At 48.3% G+C, this 20,616-nt stretch overlaps 9 protein-coding genes across 9 annotated transcripts; 3 read left to right on the forward strand and 6 right to left on the reverse strand.

Annotated features, from left to right (window-relative positions):
• Nucleotides 1-3,115: 3,115 nt before the first annotated feature.
• On the forward strand, nucleotides 3,116-5,748 carry F4812DRAFT_376511 (glycoside hydrolase family 2 protein). Its single transcript, XM_047931994.1, has 7 exons — nucleotides 3,116-3,284; nucleotides 3,347-3,815; nucleotides 3,876-3,955; nucleotides 4,052-4,121; nucleotides 4,186-4,348; nucleotides 4,408-5,253; nucleotides 5,322-5,748. The coding sequence occupies exons 1-7, from the start codon at nucleotides 3,207-3,209 to the stop codon at nucleotides 5,473-5,475; spliced, it is 1,860 nt and encodes a 619-aa protein (XP_047790101.1). The 5' UTR covers nucleotides 3,116-3,206; the 3' UTR covers nucleotides 5,476-5,748.
• F4812DRAFT_376670 (NAD(P)-binding protein) lies at nucleotides 5,640-7,665 on the reverse strand. Its single transcript, XM_047931997.1, has 2 exons — nucleotides 7,348-7,665; nucleotides 5,640-7,118 (listed from the first exon to the last, which is right to left on the reverse strand). Exon 2 carries the CDS (start codon nucleotides 7,081-7,083, stop codon nucleotides 6,022-6,024), a length of 1,062 nt encoding a protein of 353 aa, XP_047790102.1. The 5' UTR covers nucleotides 7,084-7,118; nucleotides 7,348-7,665; the 3' UTR covers nucleotides 5,640-6,021.
• Nucleotides 7,666-8,329: 664 nt separating this feature from the next.
• F4812DRAFT_459077 (uncharacterized protein) lies at nucleotides 8,330-9,028 on the forward strand (the record flags this gene model as incomplete). The annotated part of the gene is made up of 1 exon (XM_047937478.1): nucleotides 8,330-9,028. One exon carries the CDS (start codon nucleotides 8,330-8,332, stop codon nucleotides 9,026-9,028), a length of 699 nt encoding a protein of 232 aa, XP_047790103.1.
• Nucleotides 9,029-9,350: 322 nt separating this feature from the next.
• F4812DRAFT_376591 (glycoside hydrolase family 76 protein) lies at nucleotides 9,351-11,689 on the reverse strand. The gene is made up of 5 exons (XM_047931996.1): nucleotides 11,183-11,689; nucleotides 10,990-11,110; nucleotides 10,570-10,928; nucleotides 10,239-10,480; nucleotides 9,351-10,172 (listed from the first exon to the last, which is right to left on the reverse strand). The coding sequence occupies exons 1-5, from the start codon at nucleotides 11,268-11,270 to the stop codon at nucleotides 9,618-9,620; spliced, it is 1,365 nt and encodes a 454-aa protein (XP_047790104.1). The 5' UTR covers nucleotides 11,271-11,689; the 3' UTR covers nucleotides 9,351-9,617.
• Nucleotide 11,690: 1 nt separating this feature from the next.
• Nucleotides 11,691-13,565, reverse strand: F4812DRAFT_376805 (phosphoglycerate mutase-like protein). The gene is made up of 6 exons (XM_047931998.1): nucleotides 13,549-13,565; nucleotides 13,463-13,495; nucleotides 13,150-13,403; nucleotides 12,891-13,100; nucleotides 12,350-12,834; nucleotides 11,691-11,935 (listed from the first exon to the last, which is right to left on the reverse strand). The coding sequence occupies exons 3-5, from the start codon at nucleotides 13,202-13,204 to the stop codon at nucleotides 12,365-12,367; spliced, it is 735 nt and encodes a 244-aa protein (XP_047790105.1). The 5' UTR covers nucleotides 13,205-13,403; nucleotides 13,463-13,495; nucleotides 13,549-13,565; the 3' UTR covers nucleotides 11,691-11,935; nucleotides 12,350-12,364.
• A 161-nt stretch (nucleotides 13,566-13,726) lies between these two features.
• Nucleotides 13,727-15,949, forward strand: F4812DRAFT_376566 (DUF1716-domain-containing protein). Its single transcript, XM_047931995.1, has 3 exons — nucleotides 13,727-13,846; nucleotides 13,909-13,957; nucleotides 14,028-15,949. Exons 1-3 carry the CDS (start codon nucleotides 13,820-13,822, stop codon nucleotides 15,743-15,745), a joined length of 1,794 nt encoding a protein of 597 aa, XP_047790106.1. The 5' UTR covers nucleotides 13,727-13,819; the 3' UTR covers nucleotides 15,746-15,949.
• On the reverse strand, nucleotides 15,779-17,168 carry F4812DRAFT_427600 (vacuolar ATPase). Its single transcript, XM_047934109.1, has 5 exons — nucleotides 17,029-17,168; nucleotides 16,909-16,947; nucleotides 16,776-16,818; nucleotides 16,516-16,616; nucleotides 15,779-16,350 (listed from the first exon to the last, which is right to left on the reverse strand). Exons 1-5 carry the CDS (start codon nucleotides 17,029-17,031, stop codon nucleotides 16,189-16,191), a joined length of 348 nt encoding a protein of 115 aa, XP_047790107.1. The 5' UTR covers nucleotides 17,032-17,168; the 3' UTR covers nucleotides 15,779-16,188.
• A 229-nt stretch (nucleotides 17,169-17,397) lies between these two features.
• Nucleotides 17,398-18,292, reverse strand: F4812DRAFT_427606 (uncharacterized protein). Its single transcript, XM_047934110.1, has 3 exons — nucleotides 18,105-18,292; nucleotides 17,913-18,037; nucleotides 17,398-17,853 (listed from the first exon to the last, which is right to left on the reverse strand). Exons 1-3 carry the CDS (start codon nucleotides 18,273-18,275, stop codon nucleotides 17,514-17,516), a joined length of 636 nt encoding a protein of 211 aa, XP_047790108.1. The 5' UTR covers nucleotides 18,276-18,292; the 3' UTR covers nucleotides 17,398-17,513.
• Nucleotides 18,293-18,720: 428 nt separating this feature from the next.
• On the reverse strand, nucleotides 18,721-20,373 carry F4812DRAFT_427608 (kinase-like protein). The gene has a single exon (XM_047934111.1). It carries the CDS (start codon nucleotides 20,299-20,301, stop codon nucleotides 18,736-18,738), a length of 1,566 nt encoding a protein of 521 aa, XP_047790109.1. The 5' UTR covers nucleotides 20,302-20,373; the 3' UTR covers nucleotides 18,721-18,735.
• Nucleotides 20,374-20,616: the final 243 nt, after the last annotated feature.

A 20,616-nucleotide genomic window follows, 5' to 3' on the forward strand; every position in this document is an offset into this window, starting at 1 on the left:
GCCATGGAAAACGCATTTATGATGGGGCCATGTAAGTAAATAGATTAAACGAAAACGAATACCTACTATCTGTTGAGGAATCTCGTGATCTTTAAGAACCACAAAAGGGCATATTACCCCAGCCGCGCTAGTATCCAAACAAGCATCACGCTTAATTAGCTGGTGAACTAGCATCGAAATTTCCCACGTTCCCATAAGGCGCCTTTCTCCAATGAGCATGGAAGCGTGCCAACATCCAGCCCTTACTTTGTAATATCGATGATTGCGCGTGGAATGTTCTCTCCCCCTCACGAGATGGTACCATCGCTAACTATTGCTAGCATCGGTACCTGAGCGGGACCGCCAAGTCGCTAAGACTCTTGTTATATATATATATATTCATCACTGTTCCTTCTTGACCGTGAGATAGAAAACGTTAGCACTGTATAATTAGAGTTGCGGACACGCGAAGCGGACCGTTCTCTTGGCCTCGTACTGATGTTCGGAAAGCGTAAGGCAAGGGGATCATCGTTGAAAAGTAAAATAAAAAGACGAAATAAAATATAATAAAGTAGATGTGTACATGGGATCGTCAGTACAACCGTCTTCTAGCTTAGTGTAGGCTTGAGGGAACCACTTCGGTCCCATCAAATGCGGAGAAGCCTGCCCATGGGGAGCCTCCCCCACGCAACCCACGTTACCTTTGGTTTACATGCCTACACGTATCGCCAAGGGTCCTTTTTTTCTCTCTAGGTACCCTTATCGTACACCTCGTGTCGACGACATAGTAAAGTGTTACATGTCTTTGAAGAGTAATGTTTGTTAAGTTGTGACATGAACATATTTATATCCCGGGAACGTACGTTCCAGACCATTGGAGTGGGTTTTTAATGGAAACGCGTCTTATAGCAATCAGATATGTAAAATAAGATGAAGAGGTACCTATGTTTAAGTATTGGTACATTCAAGCGAGCTTTCGGTGGTTTGGACTCTGGAGAGCTGTACAAAGAAATTTGGTGTACCTAAAACTAGGTAGGTAGGTATTTGGCACGCAACCACGTGTCCAACGATTTTTCCTTTTTTAATAAATCATGGTTTGCTAATTGAAAAAGCTAACCTCTTTATTGATCCTGTTTGGGAGAAAAGACTTACATTCCTTTCCTTACCAGGTACTTACATTGTTTTTTCCATGTAGGTAACAATACTCTGCTGTTGTAGAAATAAAAAGTTGGGGCCCCGCATTAAAAGGATTAGCATTAACCTATAAAAGTAATTGCTTAACTCACTCTGATCTATCATCCGGGAAACCCCAAATCGCCAATCTTTCACTTATTATTAAGCATGCATCGCTAGATTAATGTAAAAACCAACGTAAGCAGTACTATGTTAGGTACCTACTAAGACCAGCCGATTTCTACCGAGGTCGCGTCGGGTACCTGTATAAGCTTCCCGCCTTACGTGCTTTCCCCAACTTTTAAGAGATTCCACTGGCCCTTACCCCTGGTTTCTCCCCACATTTGCGGCACCTATCACCTTTATGTACCTGATATGGCTTTATAGTCCGGATGGTACAAACTACGCTAAAAGGTCGGGGTAATTAAACATCTGAATCCTGCAAAGAGTTCGACCCACTTCGGCCGTGATGATTTTCAATTGTTCACATCTTCGCGCGTCTTCTCTTGTTTGCCATGATCTATGAATGACCTGATATTTTCTCGACTTATTCTTTTGCCAAGTCAGGCTAAGTAGTCACGTTACTCATATTATAGGAATTCGGACGCAAGGGAGCTCTTTCAAACCTTCTTTTGTTATTAGGTATTGATGAATTGGGGCTTCAAGTGCCGAGATTCTTTACTCCTCGAACCAACGGGTTTTTCTTATTCCATCGTCTTGTCCTTCCAGAGCTTGCATTGAAGGGAAGAGATGCCCGGCAGAGCTAATGCACATGGGATTCGGTCCTTTTTCTTTTTTTTTTTTTTTTTCTTACCTCTCTCCTCTTCTCTCGAAGCTTCCTGTGCTCGTGACTTGTTAATCCTTTATTCCATCTTATTTCTTGTGTTCCTATGCAGTTATTGATATCATTGCTGACTCCCACGCTAGTCTTTTTAATTTATTTTTCTTATTTTTTTTCTTGGGACCCGGCAGTCCGGGGGATACCGAACGCCTTGTCTAACGTCCATCGCATTTTCCCTTCTCCAATGGACTCGACTATGCTACCTTATATCACCTAGACTTGCATTAGAGGTATTTTCCTTGATTATACCGACGCTTGTACAACTCTAACTACTATGTATCTCATCGTCCCCACCGCTCTCTTGCCTTTACTTTCCCAGAGGACGGAATTGGCTTGGCCTATGTTAACCAGTATCAATTCTGCTGATACCTGATTTACCTACAATAAATATATACTTATGCGATGAGGATTCCTTACCTTGATAGAGCATATGGACTACTCCATAAATACCTCTAATGCAATACCTGCTGTAGTAAAAACAATAGTAGAAAAAAAAACATGGGAGCATGAAGACCCGAACTATCACGATTGGATTCCGATCCTTCTCTTGAAGCTGTCGGCTAACGTTAACCAACATCGGACCCCTCCAGGTTTGATGAATTCGCTACAAGAGCGCCCAATAAGATGTACACAGCCTCATAAAATCAGCTGCCGTATTTCTTCCTCCTGTGCTCAGACTAAAGACTAAGAAGCCAAGCATGCTTCACAGCTAACAGGTCGGAAGAACGAAAGCACCAAGCTTTTCCGACTTAGCGGTGACGGCGCTAGTTTGCCACCCAAAGGTCCTTTGTGTGTACATATCGTACATTGACTAAACGTTCATAGCTCAAGCTCAAGTTCAAGTACATAGTAGTTCTATGTACATAGGTATGTATACCCAAGCCGCTAGACGATACCCGTCGTCAATATTAGGAAGGTGAGCAACATTCCAGTCTGGAAATTGCGGAGAATCCCTACCATAGCTTGCTTGGTACTTAGAACTTGGACATAGCTTTGACGTGAAGCTTTCCTTTTCGTCGTCTTGTACCATTTTCAGAAGTCTATTTAAATCATGGCCGACCCAGACCGCTTTGATTATGACGGGTTGATCTCTCTCAGTCTCGTAAGATTCCTTCTTCGACTTGACCGAGCTGTTTCAACCGCTCTCTTCACCTGGCGGCCTGCTTGACCCCTCTCACGAAGCTATTAGTCCACCCGAGAGGTAGTAGACGCGATGCGTTCCAATCTGTTTACAAATCTCATAACCCTCGTCCCGATGCTGGGTAGCCTGGCGTTGGGATACAAGGTTCAGGTTAGGGCATTCCCCGTCACCCATGTTAACCTATCGGAATTTAAAACTTACACGCTCTACAGACTCCTCCTTTGGATACCGATTGGACCTATTCCGTGGGAACTGATCCATGGCCTGAGTATCCGCGTCCTCAGCTCCAGCGGTCTGACTGGAAGAGCTTGAACGGTATTTGGAAATGGAAGCAGGGAGGTTACCGAGGCGAAGCTATACCGTCTGCCGATAGCTTCCAGAAGGATATCCTCGTGCCGTCGTGTATCGAGAGTGCCCTCTCGGGCGTGATGGAACAGAACCACACGTATTCCTGGTATTCGACCGAGTTCAATGTTCCTCCCGGATTCGCCAACAAGGGCCGTCGAGTCTTGCTGAATTTTGAAGCTGTGGACCACGAGGCGACTGTTTATGTCAACGGTCAAAGCGTCGGCACTCACAGGGGCGGCTACTGGCATTTCAACTTTGACATCACCAAGTATCTTACTCCTCACGGTAAAAACACCTTGCACGTTTTTGTATTCGACCCTACGGATCAAGAAGGTAAGCGGACACCCTCTTCCAATCTTATAATATATAATATGATTCGCTAATTCTTCGCAGGTTTCATGAATCCCGTGGGAAAGCAAACTCGCACCCCTTCGCACATTTTCTATACGCCTTGCACAGGTATATGGCAATCTGTAAGCATGCGACTTCCGCTTTAATATGACCTCAACATGAGGGCTTTTATAGATGTGTCTTCACATAAGAGCGTGGTGCTAATCTAACAAAAATAGGTGTGGTTCGAGTCTGTTCCGGAAACATACATTAACCAGCTAGACATCATTGCTGACATGTCCGGACAAGGTCGGTTTCTTCATTTTCTACACTGTCACGATTCGCCGAAAATATTAACTCGTCCTTTCTGTAGTTAATGTGACCGTTGGAACCGGTTCCCCCAGCTCTGATAAAGTTACCATCTCTGTCATAGACACCAAAGGCAAGGTAGTGGGATCGGGGCATGGTGTTGCCAACAAGCCCTTCGACTTTGTCGTGGATTCTCCCAGCTTATGGTGTCCGGATTCGCCCACTCTGTAAGTTTATTTTTCTGTATTCAAATATTTTACGGAAGCGCTTCTAATAATTCTTACAGTTACAACGTCACCGTGAAGCTTGGACGGGATACCGTACACTCCTACACAGGTTTCCGAACTCTCTCTATCGGCGAGATTGACGGAGTTAAGCGACCGCTACTCAACGGCGAATTTATCTTCCAGTTCGGCACCCTCGATCAAGGTTTCTGGCCCGATGGAATTTACACGCCGCCTAACAGAGAAGCAATGGTCTACGACCTACAAGTCCTGAAAGATTTAGGTCTTAACATGTTACGAAAGCACATTAAAGTAGAGAATGCTCTCTTTTACCGGGCCTGCGACGAACTTGGATTGTTGCTTATCCAGGACATGCCGTCGATGCCTCTTCGAAGACCGAACGCGGAGCAGCAGGCCGACTGGGAGCGCCAACTCGATATTCTCATCCAGCAGCACAAGAATTACCCCAGTATCTACACCTGGGTTATCTACAACGAGGGATGGGGCCAGATTTCGGACACGTACTACCCGGAATTTAATCTCACCCAGCGCATCAAGAGCCTCGACCCTACCAGGTTCGTCGACGCTACGACTGGATGGAACGATCACGGCGCCGGAGATTGGCATGACAACCACCACTACGCCAACCCGCAATGTGGTACGCCTTTCTACTCCATCGCGTCCACTCCTTACGATAAGCAGCGCATCGCCATCCAAGGAGAGTTTGGAGGAATCGGTCACAACGTCTCTGGGGAACACCTGTGGAAGGTTGAAGAAGCTGTTAACACTATCAACCAAACGTACGAGCTCGACGCGGATCTTGAAGCGTATAACTACCGCGGCCACCTTCTACTTAGCGAGCTACGCGACCAGGTTGAGAAATATGCGTGCTCGGCCGCCGTTTGGACGTAAGTTAATCACGAGAATTTCTTTTTTCCGCTTTTGATTTCGAAGTTGTGACTAACTCCCCATCTAGCCAAACCACCGATGTCGAAGGAGAAGTCAACGGCTTCCTCACCTACGACCGCCGCTTCCTGCGTCCCGACAAGAAACAGTGGCAGGACGATATCCAGGCTCTGTACGACGCGGCGGAGGCCCGAGGAGGCAAGAAGGCGAAGAGGATGACTTAATTGGCATAGGTATGCCACCTTACATTTAATCTTCATATATAGCTGGTGCAGACATATTTCGTTGTAGACGAGTTCATGGTTAGATGAATACGTTTAATATAATCTTTGATATCCTGAATTTAGAGGTTGTTTGAACAATACTATATATTCGCATAATTTCGAGCGCGGCTGTTTTTGAGGGGGATTCTCCTACTCTCCTGATCTCCTTTAGAAAGGAGAACGTTTGTATGCGAAAAAGGGGTAATAATCAAAATATCACCCTACTATGTAAACCTTTTATGAATCGAAAATATTCTAAGGACTGCCTAAGAACTTGCTATCTAATGGGAATAATCTTTTATAGCTTCATTTCATTTTTTTTAAAAAAAAAATCCTTCCATCCAACACCCTAAATTCCTACGCCCCTCGGTGTAAGATCTTAGCAAAACTGCATTCTTAAATCGTGGCTTTTTATACATGCTCTATCACACGTACACCCCTTGACATTGGGACCAATTCGAATTTATACTTATAGGTAACTGAATTTAGGTAATCCAGGCCCCTCGCTCAACTAGAAACCGCCTTATGATACCCATCCAAAGCCTTCCAATCCCGACCCCCACCCTCCTTCAAAATCACCGGGAGCTCGTCCTGGACAAAACTCTCGGCCAGGCTCTTCTCCACGGGCCTCCAGCCCAGCGCGCGTAGCCTCACGGCGCGACTGCGACTATTCAGGCCGAGGTTGGAAAGCGTCCCGCTCCCGAACAGGTCGCCGTAGTTCTCCGGCGGGATGGTCCGCGGCTCCGGGTCCGCGATGAGGCCCGCCTTGTGCAGCTCCGCCCCGATGAGCGCCGCGACGTCGCGCCAGCTCGGCTCATCGTCCCCCGTCGACTCGCAGAAGTAGTACGGGTTGTCGAGGACGGAGGGACTGTTGGAGGGGCTCGCTTCCAGGTGGTGCAGCAGCGCCACGTACCCCCGCGCCAGGTCGTTCACGTGCACGTTGCTCTCGACCGCGCGCCCGGCCCCCACGTGCCCGGCGTACCCGTGCTTGAGCGCGTACCGCGTCAGGACCGGGACCTGGATCGACAGCCGGCCGTGGCGCGGGTTGTACCCGTAGATGGTGGGCGGAATCATGATGGCGATCTTGGCCTTGTCGCCGAGCTGCTTCTGCGCCCCGACGATCGCGAGGTCTATCCGCCGGTGGGGCGCGGTGTCGGGGAGAGCGTTGATCTCGGCCGGCGCGTCGTCGCGGAAGACCTTGTCCCCCTTATACGCCCCGACGGCCCCGTCGTCCAGCAGCGACGTCCCGGACGTGTGGATGAAGATGGTGCTGAGCCCCTTTTCCGCGCGCTGCTGGACGGCTTCCAAGATGGCTTCCACGCTGGGGAGGTGGTCTGCGGTGGCCGTGTGTATCACGACGTCGTGGGACAGCGCGTGCTTCGTAATCAACGCCGTGTCGTTGAGATCGCCGAGGACCGTATCGGCGGCCCCGGAGGCTGTGAGCTGGTCCGCGTGTTCTTGCCTCCTCACGAATCCCGTCACGGAGTAGTTCTCCTTTACTAATAGGTCGAGCACGGCCCAGCCGATGAAACCCGGTCCGACGATGAAGACTTTCTTTCCTGACGCCATCTCGGCCTTTTTGAAAATTGAGATTATCTTGTGGTCTTTGGTGTTGATATTGATCTGGAAGTAAGTTATGTGAAATAAATGCGAGTTTAAGCAAGATGTGGGAAAGTAGTGATAATGTAGTCTTATTAAAACACGATATGATGATGAACCTCGCTGAGATTCGAAAATGATATAAGGGATCTTGTCTTATATGCCTTTGTGTTTTATAGGAGCTAAAATACTATATTGATTATGTTGATTATACTGATTATATTGATTACCTACCTAGGTATGTATTGGCGGGTTCTAAATTCTCCTAGCTTATGAGGTTGAATCTATCATTCGTAAGGTTATCCAATCCTGTTACGAATTACAACGCTGATGATGCGCATTGCGTTTTGTTGGAGTGGTAATGCCATAGCGTAGAAAATACTTGATTGGTTTATTTTGAGGAAGTTGGAGCTTGAACCAAGAGTTGATTTATAATTGACTTTATAATCTTGCTTTATCCGTAAAGTGTACTTTACGTAGAGAGTTTACTTAATTGAAAATGCGACGATTAGTAAACCATTGTAGCTTATACCCCCGAGGTGCTTATAGTTTAGAGATAACAGATAACAAACGGTTGGCGGCCTAATATAAGGCAAAGTTTAAGCTTATTTGCTTGACCCAGAGCTAAATACCTCCCGTAATAGCAAGTTAATGGTCTCTAAAATAACGGGTGTTACACGGATGATTGAATAAGGGTACCCCCATTGTTAACTCTTAAGGAAATCAACTCGTTAATAACCCAAAAGTCCTCACCATCTTGCTAGATAGAATCTCTCATTGGACAATTTGGAAAAAAAAAAAAAAAAAACTGTCCGAGAACGCTCTAGCTCGACGGCTGCTGCCTAACAGCAGTAAATTAAAACCGTTCCTGCAGGCGAAGGATCCAATCCATGCTAATACCATACCATGCCATGGCGCTCAGGGGCTGAAAATGGCAGCCTCTTTTTTTTTTTCAGCTCGACTCCCGTTCCCTTTTTTCCTGTCTATTTAATTCCTCCCGTCCAACGGAAATCCTTCCTTAGCCAAGTTGCAAATCTTTTCCTTTTCGTGGCAATAGAATCTAGGACTTTGCCGTCCATTCATTCCTCAGTCCGAATAAGTACTATCCTGACCTAACCTAACCTAAGGGAACTTGGGTAAACACTATCGTTTAATATATTATATTATATACCTGTACCTATACCTTAGGCACCTAGGTATACATACATCCAACATCATGCACGCCCACGCCAAAGCCATCCTCCTCGCCGCGCTCCTCGCCGCCCACCAAGCGTCCGCCAGGACGGACCTGAGCGGGTGCGTGTCGTCGGCGACCGTGCGATACGGCGGCGCGAGCCTCATCTGGTACGTCCCGGACACCGGCGAGATCTGCGACTTCCTCGACTGCGGCGGCGGCCGCGCGCCCCCCAAGACCACCGTCCCCGGATGCGACGCCTACCAGGGCACCGCTACCTACTCCCCCAGCTTCCTGCCGGGCTTCGGTGCCGCCTCGGCGGCCACTCCTACTTCGACTGGGAACTCTGTCGTCGCCTCCGCTTCGGCCTCTACGTCTGCATCTTCTTCTACTTCTTCTTCTGAGGAGAGTGGTGGTGATGCTTCATCTGGCTCTTCTTCGGTGGCGACGACAGCAGCAAGTTCGGCAAGCTCGGCATCTATCTCCAGCACGACAGCAGGTGGTGTGACTTCTCTTCCGACTATTACCTCGGCTCCAAGTGTGACTGCGACGATAGTAACAAGTACGGGCGGCGCGACGGAGAGCGGCTCTTCCGCGCCGTCCGGAAGCTCGCAGGGAGCCGAGTCTGCTAGCACTTCGAGCGCGAGTAGCGTCTCCGAGGCGGCAGCTGTGCCGACCGCGGCTGTGAAGGGTGCTATGGGAGTAGCGGTTGGCTTGGTAGCGGGTATAGCGATGTTGTGAGTACCTCAGTAATGGAATTGGAAGAGGAGGTAGATCGCATGAGCTTTGGATATGTAGTAGTAGTAGTAGTAGCAAATCATAAACATTAATATATGTACTTAATGCTTATTGGCCATATTTCTTTCCCCTTCGAAGATGATCTTGCTTAGTGAGATTTTCGAGTATAGGTTATAATGAGTGTCAGGGATAGCGTACCGTTATTTCATCCCATTCAAGTTGTAACACCCGCCATTGCCATTTCACATCGCCTGCTATATCGCACATTAAGGTTCAGCCTAGTATCACAAGAGCCGCAGGACTCTTACACTCGAAATCAACTTCCTAATGTAATATTTATGCCCTATTCAACCCCGAGACGCTGGTATACACACCGTACATGACAAAAAGACCTACACAGGTAGGTAGGTAGTCAATTGAATGCCAGCGTATATACCCCGACTGAAGTGTAAATTTCAAGGGATTCTTACATGCATGTTAATAATATAAGAATATAACTTGACGAATAGAAAAAATTAAACGAGATCTATACATAAAAACGCCTCTCAATATTCAAAAAAACCCAATGGCACTAGATTAGGTACCTAGGTATTCAGTCCAACGCCATAAAAATCACGCCGGTGATCGTAGTGCCGAGCACGAACGCGGTCAATATCCCCGCGCCGGCTTTATCCCCCGTCGTCACGGGCGTAGCCTGCGCGAGCGTGGTCTTTGGATTGCCGGCGTTCGGATTGCCGATACTCGTGCCGCCGGTGCTGTTCGTGACGGGGGGGCTGGCGCCGTCGACGAGTAGGCTGGTGAGGGCGCCGAGTACGTTCATCTCCTGGCCGGCACCCGTCTGACCGTCGTACACTCCCGTGGTCCAGTGGAACCCGCACTGGCGGCCGTTGGCGCCCCCCGTGCACTGCTTGACGGCCAGCTCGGCCGACGACCGCAGCAGCTTCATGATGCGGTCGCGCGTGAACGGCGCCGTCAACGTCGTCACCGCCAGCCACCGGTGCACGTAGCCCTTGTAGCTTAGCATGTCCGACGTGCAGAAGCCGCCTTCGCAGGAAGGCTCGTAAAGCGTGCCGTTCACGAAGAACACCCGCTCCATCCCGTCTAGGAGACCGTTGATTCGGTCCTCCCATACTTTGCTGCCGTTGGTCTGTAGTTTGATTAGCTTCGGGGTTTTTTTTTTCTTGCTTGCCGAGAATAATAGAGAGTCGCTTACATATTCGTACATATAACCCGCGCCCGATAACAAGATGGCGGCGTTATACGAATATTGTTGCTTGTTAATATCCGTACAGTTATACTGCACGTGGCCTCCGTCGAATACGTTCCAATCTTCGTCGATGTAGCCGACGTCGTGGATCCAGTCGAACGTCTTTATCGCCCACTCGGCGTAGGTCTCGTTATTGAAATAGCGGGCTAGACGGGATGCTATGTTAAAGAAGCAACCGTTGGCGATAGCTATTCGTGCGTGTTAATTATGTTTGTTTCTAATTTCAACCTTATATTCCCCCCTTTTTTTTTCCTTCGTCGGGTAGGGGAGCTCTCACTGTTCTTGTAATCATAGCCCTTGTTGGTCGGGGCGATCTGCCACCTCATGCCGCCTCCGCAGATACCGTCGTAGTGATCCGGCGCGGCCTGATCGTTAAAGACGGCCTGGGCGAGGGCGATCCACTGCGGTTTATCCCTGGGAGGATCTCTGAACTTGTTTTCGGCCGCCAGCATCGCGGACATTCCCCAAAAAGACTGGTCGTCGTTACCGAGCGAGAGCGACCAGTTTCGTGGAGCGTAGTCCTCGTCGTCGCCGACCTGGAACTGCAAAGCTTCGAACACGACATCGTTATACGTATCGTCGCCCGTGTAATGCCAATAATCTACCATCGCACCCCAGAGCGCGCCTCCTTGCCACCTAATTTTGACGTATCGTTAGCGAATTGTCCCGGCGGCGGGTGAGATAGAGGGCGGCAAACCAGTAGTAATCTCCGTCGGGCGGCGGTCCCGGTAAGATACCCGGTACGTGACCTGATTCGTTGCCATGATAATAGGTCATCAAGTCATAGGCGACCTGTTTCGCAGCATTTTTGATGGATTCTAATGAAGACATCGACTATTTAGAATTGTCGCGGCACCGTCGGAGAGCCGAGAGACCAAATGCTTGCTTACCTTTTGAGTTCAAATCGACTTCGAGCGCTCCTAACACTACCGCCGGAGCGAGGCATAGTAAATGAAGGCATCGCGTTATAGATGACATTTCTGCGACTTGAGAGGTCGCGCGACGACGCTGTTTGAATTATCGATAGACCCTCGCGAAAGCGCAGTCGTTGGAAGAAATTCAGACGAGTAGGATCGAAAATACAAATACAAATAGCATTATACAAGTAAGCACGTACTACGGTCGTATTGCATTTTCGAACGGCAAATGAACTTGGTTGGCTTATGAGAGTCGTCTTTTGGTCCCTCGTCTGCCGTCAAATTCGTATCGTGTACTCGCCAAGAACTATCTAAAAAAAAAGTTGGAGAGATCTACTAGAATATGGGTGGTAGCTGTCGACTTGTGGTTTACCAACAGCAAAACTAGCTGCGCCTCGGTGTTAAGAAAGAATGAAATAACGGTCTGTTACAGCCCTATTGGCGAAGTGTGGTCTACATAAGATCATGTTTGGGGTCCATCACCCCTTGTATGGAAGCTCTTTTATCAGCATCCGACTCAGCGCGCCGATTTGAGATACTTGGCCGTAGTATTCGGAGTCTATGGACTTACTATGTACCTACATAGTACAATTAGTATGGCTGATGCTTTTGGTATCCAATGGCATTTCGAATATCCGATGGATCTCGTATAAGCAGGGGGTGGCTGTCCAATTAAGTCGAAGCGCTATGTTGGTAGCCTAGGCTGTCCGGGCTGTATGGTATCACCTAGAAACATGCCTGTCAATCTGGGTGGACGATTAAGTAAAAGATTAAATGCATTTTTGTATCTTTTCATCTCACTCGTAGGGTGAAATGATATCATGACAGAACGCGCCGGAACGCGCTGTTTCATCGATACAAATTGGGGATGGTCCTTAGGTTAGGATGGGATTGTTTAGATGGGGAACCACTAGCATAGCCTCAGTTTTTCATTTCGGTCTGGATTTATTAGCCGTTAAAGGACAGACCTGGTCATCTTACTAGGGCTTCTCGAGTAGCGTCGAAGGCTGAGCGAAAAATGATAGTAATAAGATGCTGCATGAATCTTCTCGCTTACTCTACCATATGCCGTTATCGTTGAAACCGAAACCCCCGCCGTAGGGATTATTTGACAGAAGTAATGGGTACCTAGGTACTAACCGAAAGGCCGTTTTCTTAATATCCCCGACCGTTTCCGCTTCCGCTTCCGCTCTCATTAGCATCTGGATTTTCTTCCGGTAGCTCCGAGCCCAGGACAATGGGATCGATCCAGCTCCGTCCGAGCCCGCCGCCTTTCTCTCTGGTAGACTCGTGCTGCTCGAGTCTATACGAGTCTCCCGGGTTGTTCATAGGCGCAAAGTCGAATATTCGATAGTCGGCGTTAAAATACCAATAACCGGAGACGGCAAGCCGCAAGAATGCCGAATGAGAGACGACGATGATTATCTTCTCCGGACGTTCGTATAGCTTCTTTAAGGCGGCTTGGGCACGCGCTAAAAGAGCTGGTTTCGTGAAATGATAGCGACTACCCGCTGGCGTTGTCTTGTCTGGGAAGACAGGATCGACCTTTGAGAAGTCTACCGCGGGGAACTCTTCTATGAGCTTATCGACGGGGCTTCCAGTGTCGCATGGTTGGTTTGAATTTTCTATTCAAACGGTCAATAACGGGTTCTTTTTATAATGTTTGAGTTTGTGAGTATACCTTGCCAATCAGCATCGGCTTCTATCTTTACACCTTTCTCGATGAGCCAGTCAACGGACCGTAATGCCGTCTGCACCGTCCTGCGCAAGGGAGAGACCACAATGAGCTCGGCCTGTTGAGCTAATGGATTTTCTATGAGGCTTTCCCGTAGATCTACGCATTGTCCGTGTCCCTCTTCGGTCAGGTCAGGATCGGGTATTGAAAAGTTTTCTGGATGAAGTTAGAATCAACAGCTGGAATCGTATGGTAGCACACTAACTTTCTGCATTATGGTAAGCTTGAGCATGACGGATTAATATGAGTGTCGGAGGCATTTTAAAGAGATAAATGTCAAATCTAAGATATCTTGTGGTATCAAGCGAGGTCTATCTCTAATTCGGTTTTTGGTAAGATATTGAAGGTTACCAGCTAACAAAATGAGCAAAGTATGAGTTCTTTCTATCTAAAGACAAGCATTGCAGGAAGTTAAAAAGAAAGAAAGAAAAGAGAAAAAAATAAATATTTAGGGAAATACTTATAAAGAGATTAGTTAGGTGAAGTTGAATGGAAGTTGAAGTTTATTGATTGCTTACTGTTGTATTAGACTGGCTCACAAATTGCACCTGCTTTTACTAGGTATTAGAAAGAAAGACCGACGTCTATAATCCACAGTACATACCTAAATTATAGTTTACGATACCTACCTCTATGTAGGTGCTGTGAAGCTATATTTTTCAGGTATGTTTCATAGGGCGCTCCAGATAGTAGGAGATAAGGAAATGCGCACTGTGTAAACTTTTGGAAAGTCAATTGGAGCTTTGCTTTACTTCATAGGTACTTCACACTTCACTGCGATGCTTAAACTTAAAGCTTACGAAATTTAAATAAAGTTATAGACATCTCTTTCGCAACAACACCTACGTCAACTACTTTTATAAATCTGCTACATAATGACCAGCATAGATGAACTTTTCAAGGTTGGTTAAAATATACCTTCAATCTTTTTTTCTTTACAACTTCGACTGATTCCATATTATAGGCATCCGGCGTCGGTAACAAGCGCAAGCTAGAACCTCTTCGGGATCCCAGTACGTTTCGTCGTCTTTTCTTCTCGCCTATATCATAATATTACCTTGCTAACACGCGTCGTTAATGCAGATGAAGTCTACAAATCTGCCCGCTTAACTTCCAATGGTAGCAGCAGCCGACACGCGCGCGTCGAGGACGAAAATATAAACGATAACGAAGATGATGACGTCGAAGCAGGACCCGCGCCCCCTCCGGAAGACGAAGAAGGCGATTACGGACCCGATCTCCCGCCCGACGACGATGAGGAAGGGCGCTTCTTTGGCGGCGGAATCACGGCGCAGGAGAAGGAAGTGTTAGACTACGTCGACGACCCGGACCCCAGCGCGAACGCGGCGCCGGACAAGTTCGACAGCGCGTGGCTACGACGGACGGCCCTCAACTTCGAAAAGCGGATCAACAAGAACGCCGAGCTGCGCGCCAAGTTCGAGGACGAGCCTCAGAAGTTTATCGCGAGCGAGGCCGACCTCGACGCCGACATAAAGGCCCTCTCCATCCTCTCCGAACACCCAGAGCTGTACCCCGAGTTCGCGAAGATCGGAAGCGTCGCGAGTCTCGTGGGACTGCTCGCGCACGAGAATACCGATATTGCGATAGACGCTATCGAGATCATTAACGAGTTGACGGACGAAGACGTCGCGGCCGAGGACGATCAATGGAATGCGCTGGTCGACGCCCTCCTAGAAGCAGATCTGCTGGGATTGCTGGTATCTAATTTCGAGAGGCTGGACGAGGAGCAAGAAGTCGATCGGAGCGGCGTATACTACGCGCTCAGCATAGTTGAAAATTTATGCAGCGGACGGACAACGACTGCAGAACAAGTTGCGGAAAGCGATAGCTTGCTCAAGTGGCTACTTCGACGTATACAAGCCAAGGAGGCCATGGTCAGTCAGAATAAGCAGTATTCCGCCGAGGTCCTAGCGATATTAGTGCAGACGTCTTCGAAGAACAGGAGGAAACTCGTTAGCTTGGATGCCGTGGATATTATGCTGCAGCTCGTAGCATCGTATCGGAAACGCGACCCCGAAAAAGGCGGCGAGGAGGAGGAGTACATGGAGAACTTGTTCGAGGCTTTGACTTGTATCGCGGACGAACCCGAAGGAAAGACTAAATTCGTCGAGGCCGAGGGTGTCGAGCTCTGCCTGATCATGTTGAAAGAGGGCAAGATGAGCAAACCCGCCGCGCTTCGGCTGCTAGATCATGCCGCGGGGGGGCCCGGCGCGTCAGGGACCAGCGTGTGTCAGAAGATAGTGGAAGCGGGCGGATTAAAGAACATTTTCACGCTATTTATGAAGAAAAACAACGACAGCCAGACGACGGAGCACCTTATCGGTATATTCGGGTCGATGCTACGTCTATTACCGGCCGACTCGGCGGAGCGGATTCGAACGTTAGCTAAATTTGTGGAGAAGGACTACGAGAAGACGGAGAAACTGGTTAAATTAAGGAGGGAGTACGCGGCACGGCTAGGTTCGGTGGACGAGGCGATCCGAGCGGAACAGAGCGGGATGAGCGCCGAGGAAAAGGAAGAAATGGCAGACGAGTGGTTCTCGCGACGGCTCGACGCCGGCTTGTTCTGCCTGCAGACGCTGGACGTAGTGCTAGCTTGGCTTGTAGCCGAGGACGACGGCGCGAGGAAGACGATCCAGAAGTTACTCGCGGACCGCGACGAAACGCTCGCTACTATTAAGTCTACGCTGCAAGAACAGATTGACGGCATCGACGTGGATGACGCGGAGGGCAAAGATACCAAGGAAATGCTTACGACACTGGTGGAATTCCTACAATAATACGAACGAACGGGCGGAACGGATGAGGGGAGGGTTGGTTGGTAGCATGTAATAGTTATAGTAGTAGTAATCAGTGAATAATGCGTATTCGTGCCGACTTCTCAGCACGACATCCCTCAAAATCTCTTCTATGAACAAATAGACGGACAGACAAGGCCGCTCTCGCAGTTAGTGATACCGACCCATCTTTTCTTCGCGTTTCTTCCCCTTCCAAAGACACCGGTGACGTGTTAATACAATATGCGCGCGCAACAAACACCACAGCCGCAGTCCTCCAGCAGACAGGATCCACGATATCAATTCCGTGTGGGGGTTGTATCAATACCAATGCCCTTTCTCCGCACGCACCGCGACCGACTTCTCCTGCGTACGACCGAAGCAGCGACGTTGAACTAACTAACAGGTATATGGAACTTCAACGTCGAGTTCCCCCCCTCCCACATTTACGCCTTCTCAGGGGGCGCGGGCTTGACCTCAAACACGGCTTTCAACAGCTCCTCGACGATCTTCGCTTGGCTCTTCTGGCCGGCGGCTTGGATCTCCTTGATGTTGGCTTCGGCCTCGCGGTTGGCTTCGTCTTCGGCCTGTTTGTTGCCTTGGGTGTGCTATATTTATGTGTAACCAACGTCTGAATTAGTATGTAGGTAGGTACGTAGGTAGGTATATAAATCGTGCTTTGCATCAACTTGATATAATAGGTAGGTAAATAGCCTTTATGTGAACTGTCAAGGGGGAGGGGAGGGGCGGGCGGTATGTGCTGCTGCGCGTACCTCGGCTTCGAATTTTTTAAACTCCTCCTCCTTCGCTTGGCGGTACGCTTCTATTTCTTTCTTGGCCTCGTCTCGCGCCTCTCGCACTCTCTTGGTTCGAACTGTAAGGTTGGAACGGGCTTGGGTTAGTATCTATTGTTTACCAACGTGCTCGAGCTTCTTCTTCTGCTTCTTCTTCTCGGCTTCTTTGGATCGAGGAAGAGGAAGGGGGTAGATGCGGGATGCGGGATGCGGGATGCGGGCAAGGGCGCGGGACTGACATTCGCGGGCTTTCTGGACGATCTTGGAAGCTTCCCTCTCGGCCTATGCGATCGCGGCGATGCCTGTTAGCTGGACACATTGCTACTACATATGTTGCTTTTGCTATCGCGATGGAGCTGGGGGGTAGCGTACATCGAGTAGGGTCTGAATGCCTGCCGAGTTCTGGGCCGACTATATTCGAGAGATGAGCGTGGTTAGCTTAGTTTACTACTATCTTCCTTATTATATAAGAGTGGTTGGGTCGAGTTATACCATCCTGGTAAGCTGCGATAAATTGATTTATATTTGCAAGGTGATTTCGGGACGACAATGAAAGAAAGCGTGGTACTATTCGTTGGTATTTTGTTTGTATTTGGAAACTGACGTATGGTGTTGTAAGTTGTAACGAAGGTAGCTGGGAGTTAGGAGCTCCACGGGCGAATCATTGACAACCTTCGCCGGGCTGAAGTAAACCACCTGGCACCTGCAACTTTAGAGCTTAATTTAGGTACGTACCTGCTTCGCGCCGTTTTAAACCGAAGTTTATGCACGATACTTAGTACATATTATGTCATGCATATTACTTTATTCACCCCTTTTACAACGAGCGCAACTTGATTTTTGAGCTGATCAAAAATATAAAGTATCACATTTTTTTAGAAAGAATATATTTGATATCGTATCAAATAAATTCATGAACGAATTGGTAGTTACTGCTACAATACAATTATACTATCTCACTAATTCATTCATGCACCCTAGGTACCTGGTATATATTCGAACCACTCCCACAGCTCGGGATTCCGACGATGCTGATCCGGACGCTCTTTCGCCATCCATCGTTGGTCGTTTGGCATCATAACATACTCCGTATACTCTGGTACTTTCTTAACATATTTACTCTTCCTCTCGCTCATCCACTTATATGTTGTTTCCCGCACGACCCCGTAGATATGTCCGTGCACGCATACCCAATTTGGTTGGTTCGCGAGATATACCGTCAGATGGATTTGATCCGACTCGATTCCCGTCTTCGTGCGCCTCGTCTGTAGTCTTCCGACTTGGCCGTAGGTATTAGCAACGTCGTGAAGCTCCTTTCTAGAAATTATAGGTAGGTAAGCATAAAGTTCCTCTGATTTAAGACAGGGATAAGTTACCGGATAATAACGTGAGAAAAGCCTAGATTTCTCGCCGCTTCTTGAGCAAAGTTCTCGCTCGACTTTAGCACATCTTGCTGCTTTCTCACTAACCGGTCGTAAAAGACTTTCTTTTCCCAATATACCTAAGTAAGCATATCAATGTTAGTTAATTGTAGGTATTATTATTGGGCAGGAGAACAGCCCTCGAACCTTTGGACATTGTGGCGTCCCGCAGCCGATGCTTGGCTCCGGTTTGATAAATACCGTTGCGCTCTTATCCTCGTTATCTTTAGGCAGGGGACCGCCTTTCGGGATGGCCATATCGGGATGCCATTCCGATTGAGCGTCCCCGATCTGCCCATAGGCCGTTATCTTGGACATGATATGGAAGTGTCTACGAATAAAATGACGTACAAATCAGAAATGAGACGGACGTCGGTTATAGATCTAATGTTTTTGAAAGAGGCCCTGTAGCATAAAGAACCCGGTACTTCCCACGGTACTATTTTTGTAACTCCTGTTCTTTGAACCTGATATGTTTTCGGAAGCTCTTATAATCTCTTTAGCCAACCGCCCTCATATCCCTTGGTCGCGTTATATGTTATGTGTACATAGACAAGACTTGGTACGGAAATGTAAGTATCAATGGCTTCAAATGAGCTGCGCGTGTTGATGATATTTAATACGTAAATATCTCGGACCTGTCACAGTGCTAAAGTGAAGTATTTATTATAAAATACATGTGTGTCAAACTCTAGCCGATGAAGGCTCTATCTTTGATTAAATACATGCTATATAAATAGTACTTTCGAATTCAAGATACTACATAGAACCACATAGTCTATCGAGCTGCCTGGAGAACTATCATATCGACCCGCAAAGTCGTGTAAAGATATAGCAGATACACGCATAATAACCCCAGTACGGGAGCCGCCCAGGTAGCTACAACGTGATACCAAGGACACTTTTCCGTAATTTGTACAGTGCGTACTTCTGTGACTATCATAGGCGGCGTAGCACTTCCTGCGCTTAACGACTCTGATACCTTACCCGGAACTGAATCAGCCTCGCCTAAAAAGTCTATGGCTGGCATTATATCGAATTCTTCGATGCTCGTCTCGTCGACAGTCTTAATATTTTTGAACCAGTCGTGCTCTAGCGCCTGAGACGCCTTAAGCCTCTCCTCAGGGTCGTATTTGAAGAGCCTCCCTAGAAGATCGCCAAAGATGGGGATTTCGTCCTTTGGCATATCGGCTAATCCCAGCGCGATATGTATCGGATTATCGAATTCGGAATGAGTTGCTTCGTACTTCTCCTGTAAGTTGAGCGGCTCTGTTAACGATCCGGTAACGGGCTCGTCTTCCTCGTAATCTGGCGGCGGCTCATCCGGATCGCCCTTTTCATCGTGGAGTAGCTTCACAGCGGCCGGCCCGTAGGTGGACGGGATTGGCCCAATATACCGCTCCATACGCCTAATGATATTCCATAGATCTCCGGGGAGCGGCCCAATTTGAACTTCCAGTAGCGTATAAGCTAGAGACCAGAGATCGTTTCCTACTCCTGTCTGTTTGCCAAAAAGCCATTCGGGCCCGGCATAGTTCAGCGGAATATTTAGTCTCTCGGGAGGGCTATCGACCTCGTACGCTTCGCCAAAGTCAACAATGGCGATGTCGTCCGATATCATGTGCGAAAGATTCCCGTTTCTGAAACTAAACGGTAGGTATGCGCACTTGGGCGCGTGTGGGCTTCGCTCGTCACCGTCTAGAAGCTGTTCTCCGTTCGCCTCTCCTATCAGAACTTGCATCTCATCGTACTCGATCTGATCGAGACAGCCGGGTTTCAACCTCATTAATATGTTGTCGGGCCTAAAATCGCCGTGACATATTCCCTTTTCGTGTAGGAAAGCAAGGGCATTCGTAACTTGGCGGCTTATTTTCTTTCGTCGACCAAAGTCTTCTCCTATCTTATCCTCCCAGTCTGTGAACTTTGGGCCGGCGACAGGCAATACGGAGCACAAGTGCCTCCCGTTGGGAGATTCTATAAAGAAAGTCTGCGAGGCTACCATGATATTGTTTTCATCGAGCTCGTCGATTCCTCGGGCCCGAGCTTCGAGCATTCGATTCGCCTTCAGGTCCGAGCAGTCATCCGACGAATGGCTTGCCGAGTTGATTTTGAGCGCTATCCATTTGTCTTCTTGCAGATCCCAGCAAAACCAAACGGTCGCGATGCCGCCGTGTCCGAGCTTGTGGACGACTTTAAACCTGCCGATTATCGTCTCACCAATATCTAGCGGATAAAATCCACGCGGTTGGTACCACTCGACGTCTTCGACTTCGTCCATGATTGAAAGGGAATTGTACTTCCTGGCGAAGGAAGCGCTGGACCGTGTAGTGTTAGCGCTCGACATCGTGGCGTTTGGGGTCGTCTAGCATCTGCAAGAAAATCGACACGTAGTTCTGATCGTCATATTCCACAGTGCCCCAGCGCTCACGTATAAATGTATAAATTTCGAATGCTTTTCAATGCCACATTTTCAATGTCTTTGTCATTCACCTTTCCGGGGATTATAAGTGAGGGACATGAAAGACTAAGAGAATCTTCCTTTGTTGGCCTGCATGCGACGGGACGTAGTGAAAGGGACCACAGCGGGAATCAGACTGTGATACCGGTCGTAGTTGGCGATACAGTATGAATATTCTGCTCAGTACCTAGTCAGGTAGCT

Source organism: Daldinia caldariorum, assembly GCF_022478825.1.
Source record: "Daldinia caldariorum strain CBS 122874 unplaced genomic scaffold F4812scaffold_8, whole genome shotgun sequence".
NCBI lineage: Eukaryota > Fungi > Ascomycota > Sordariomycetes > Xylariales > Hypoxylaceae > Daldinia > Daldinia caldariorum.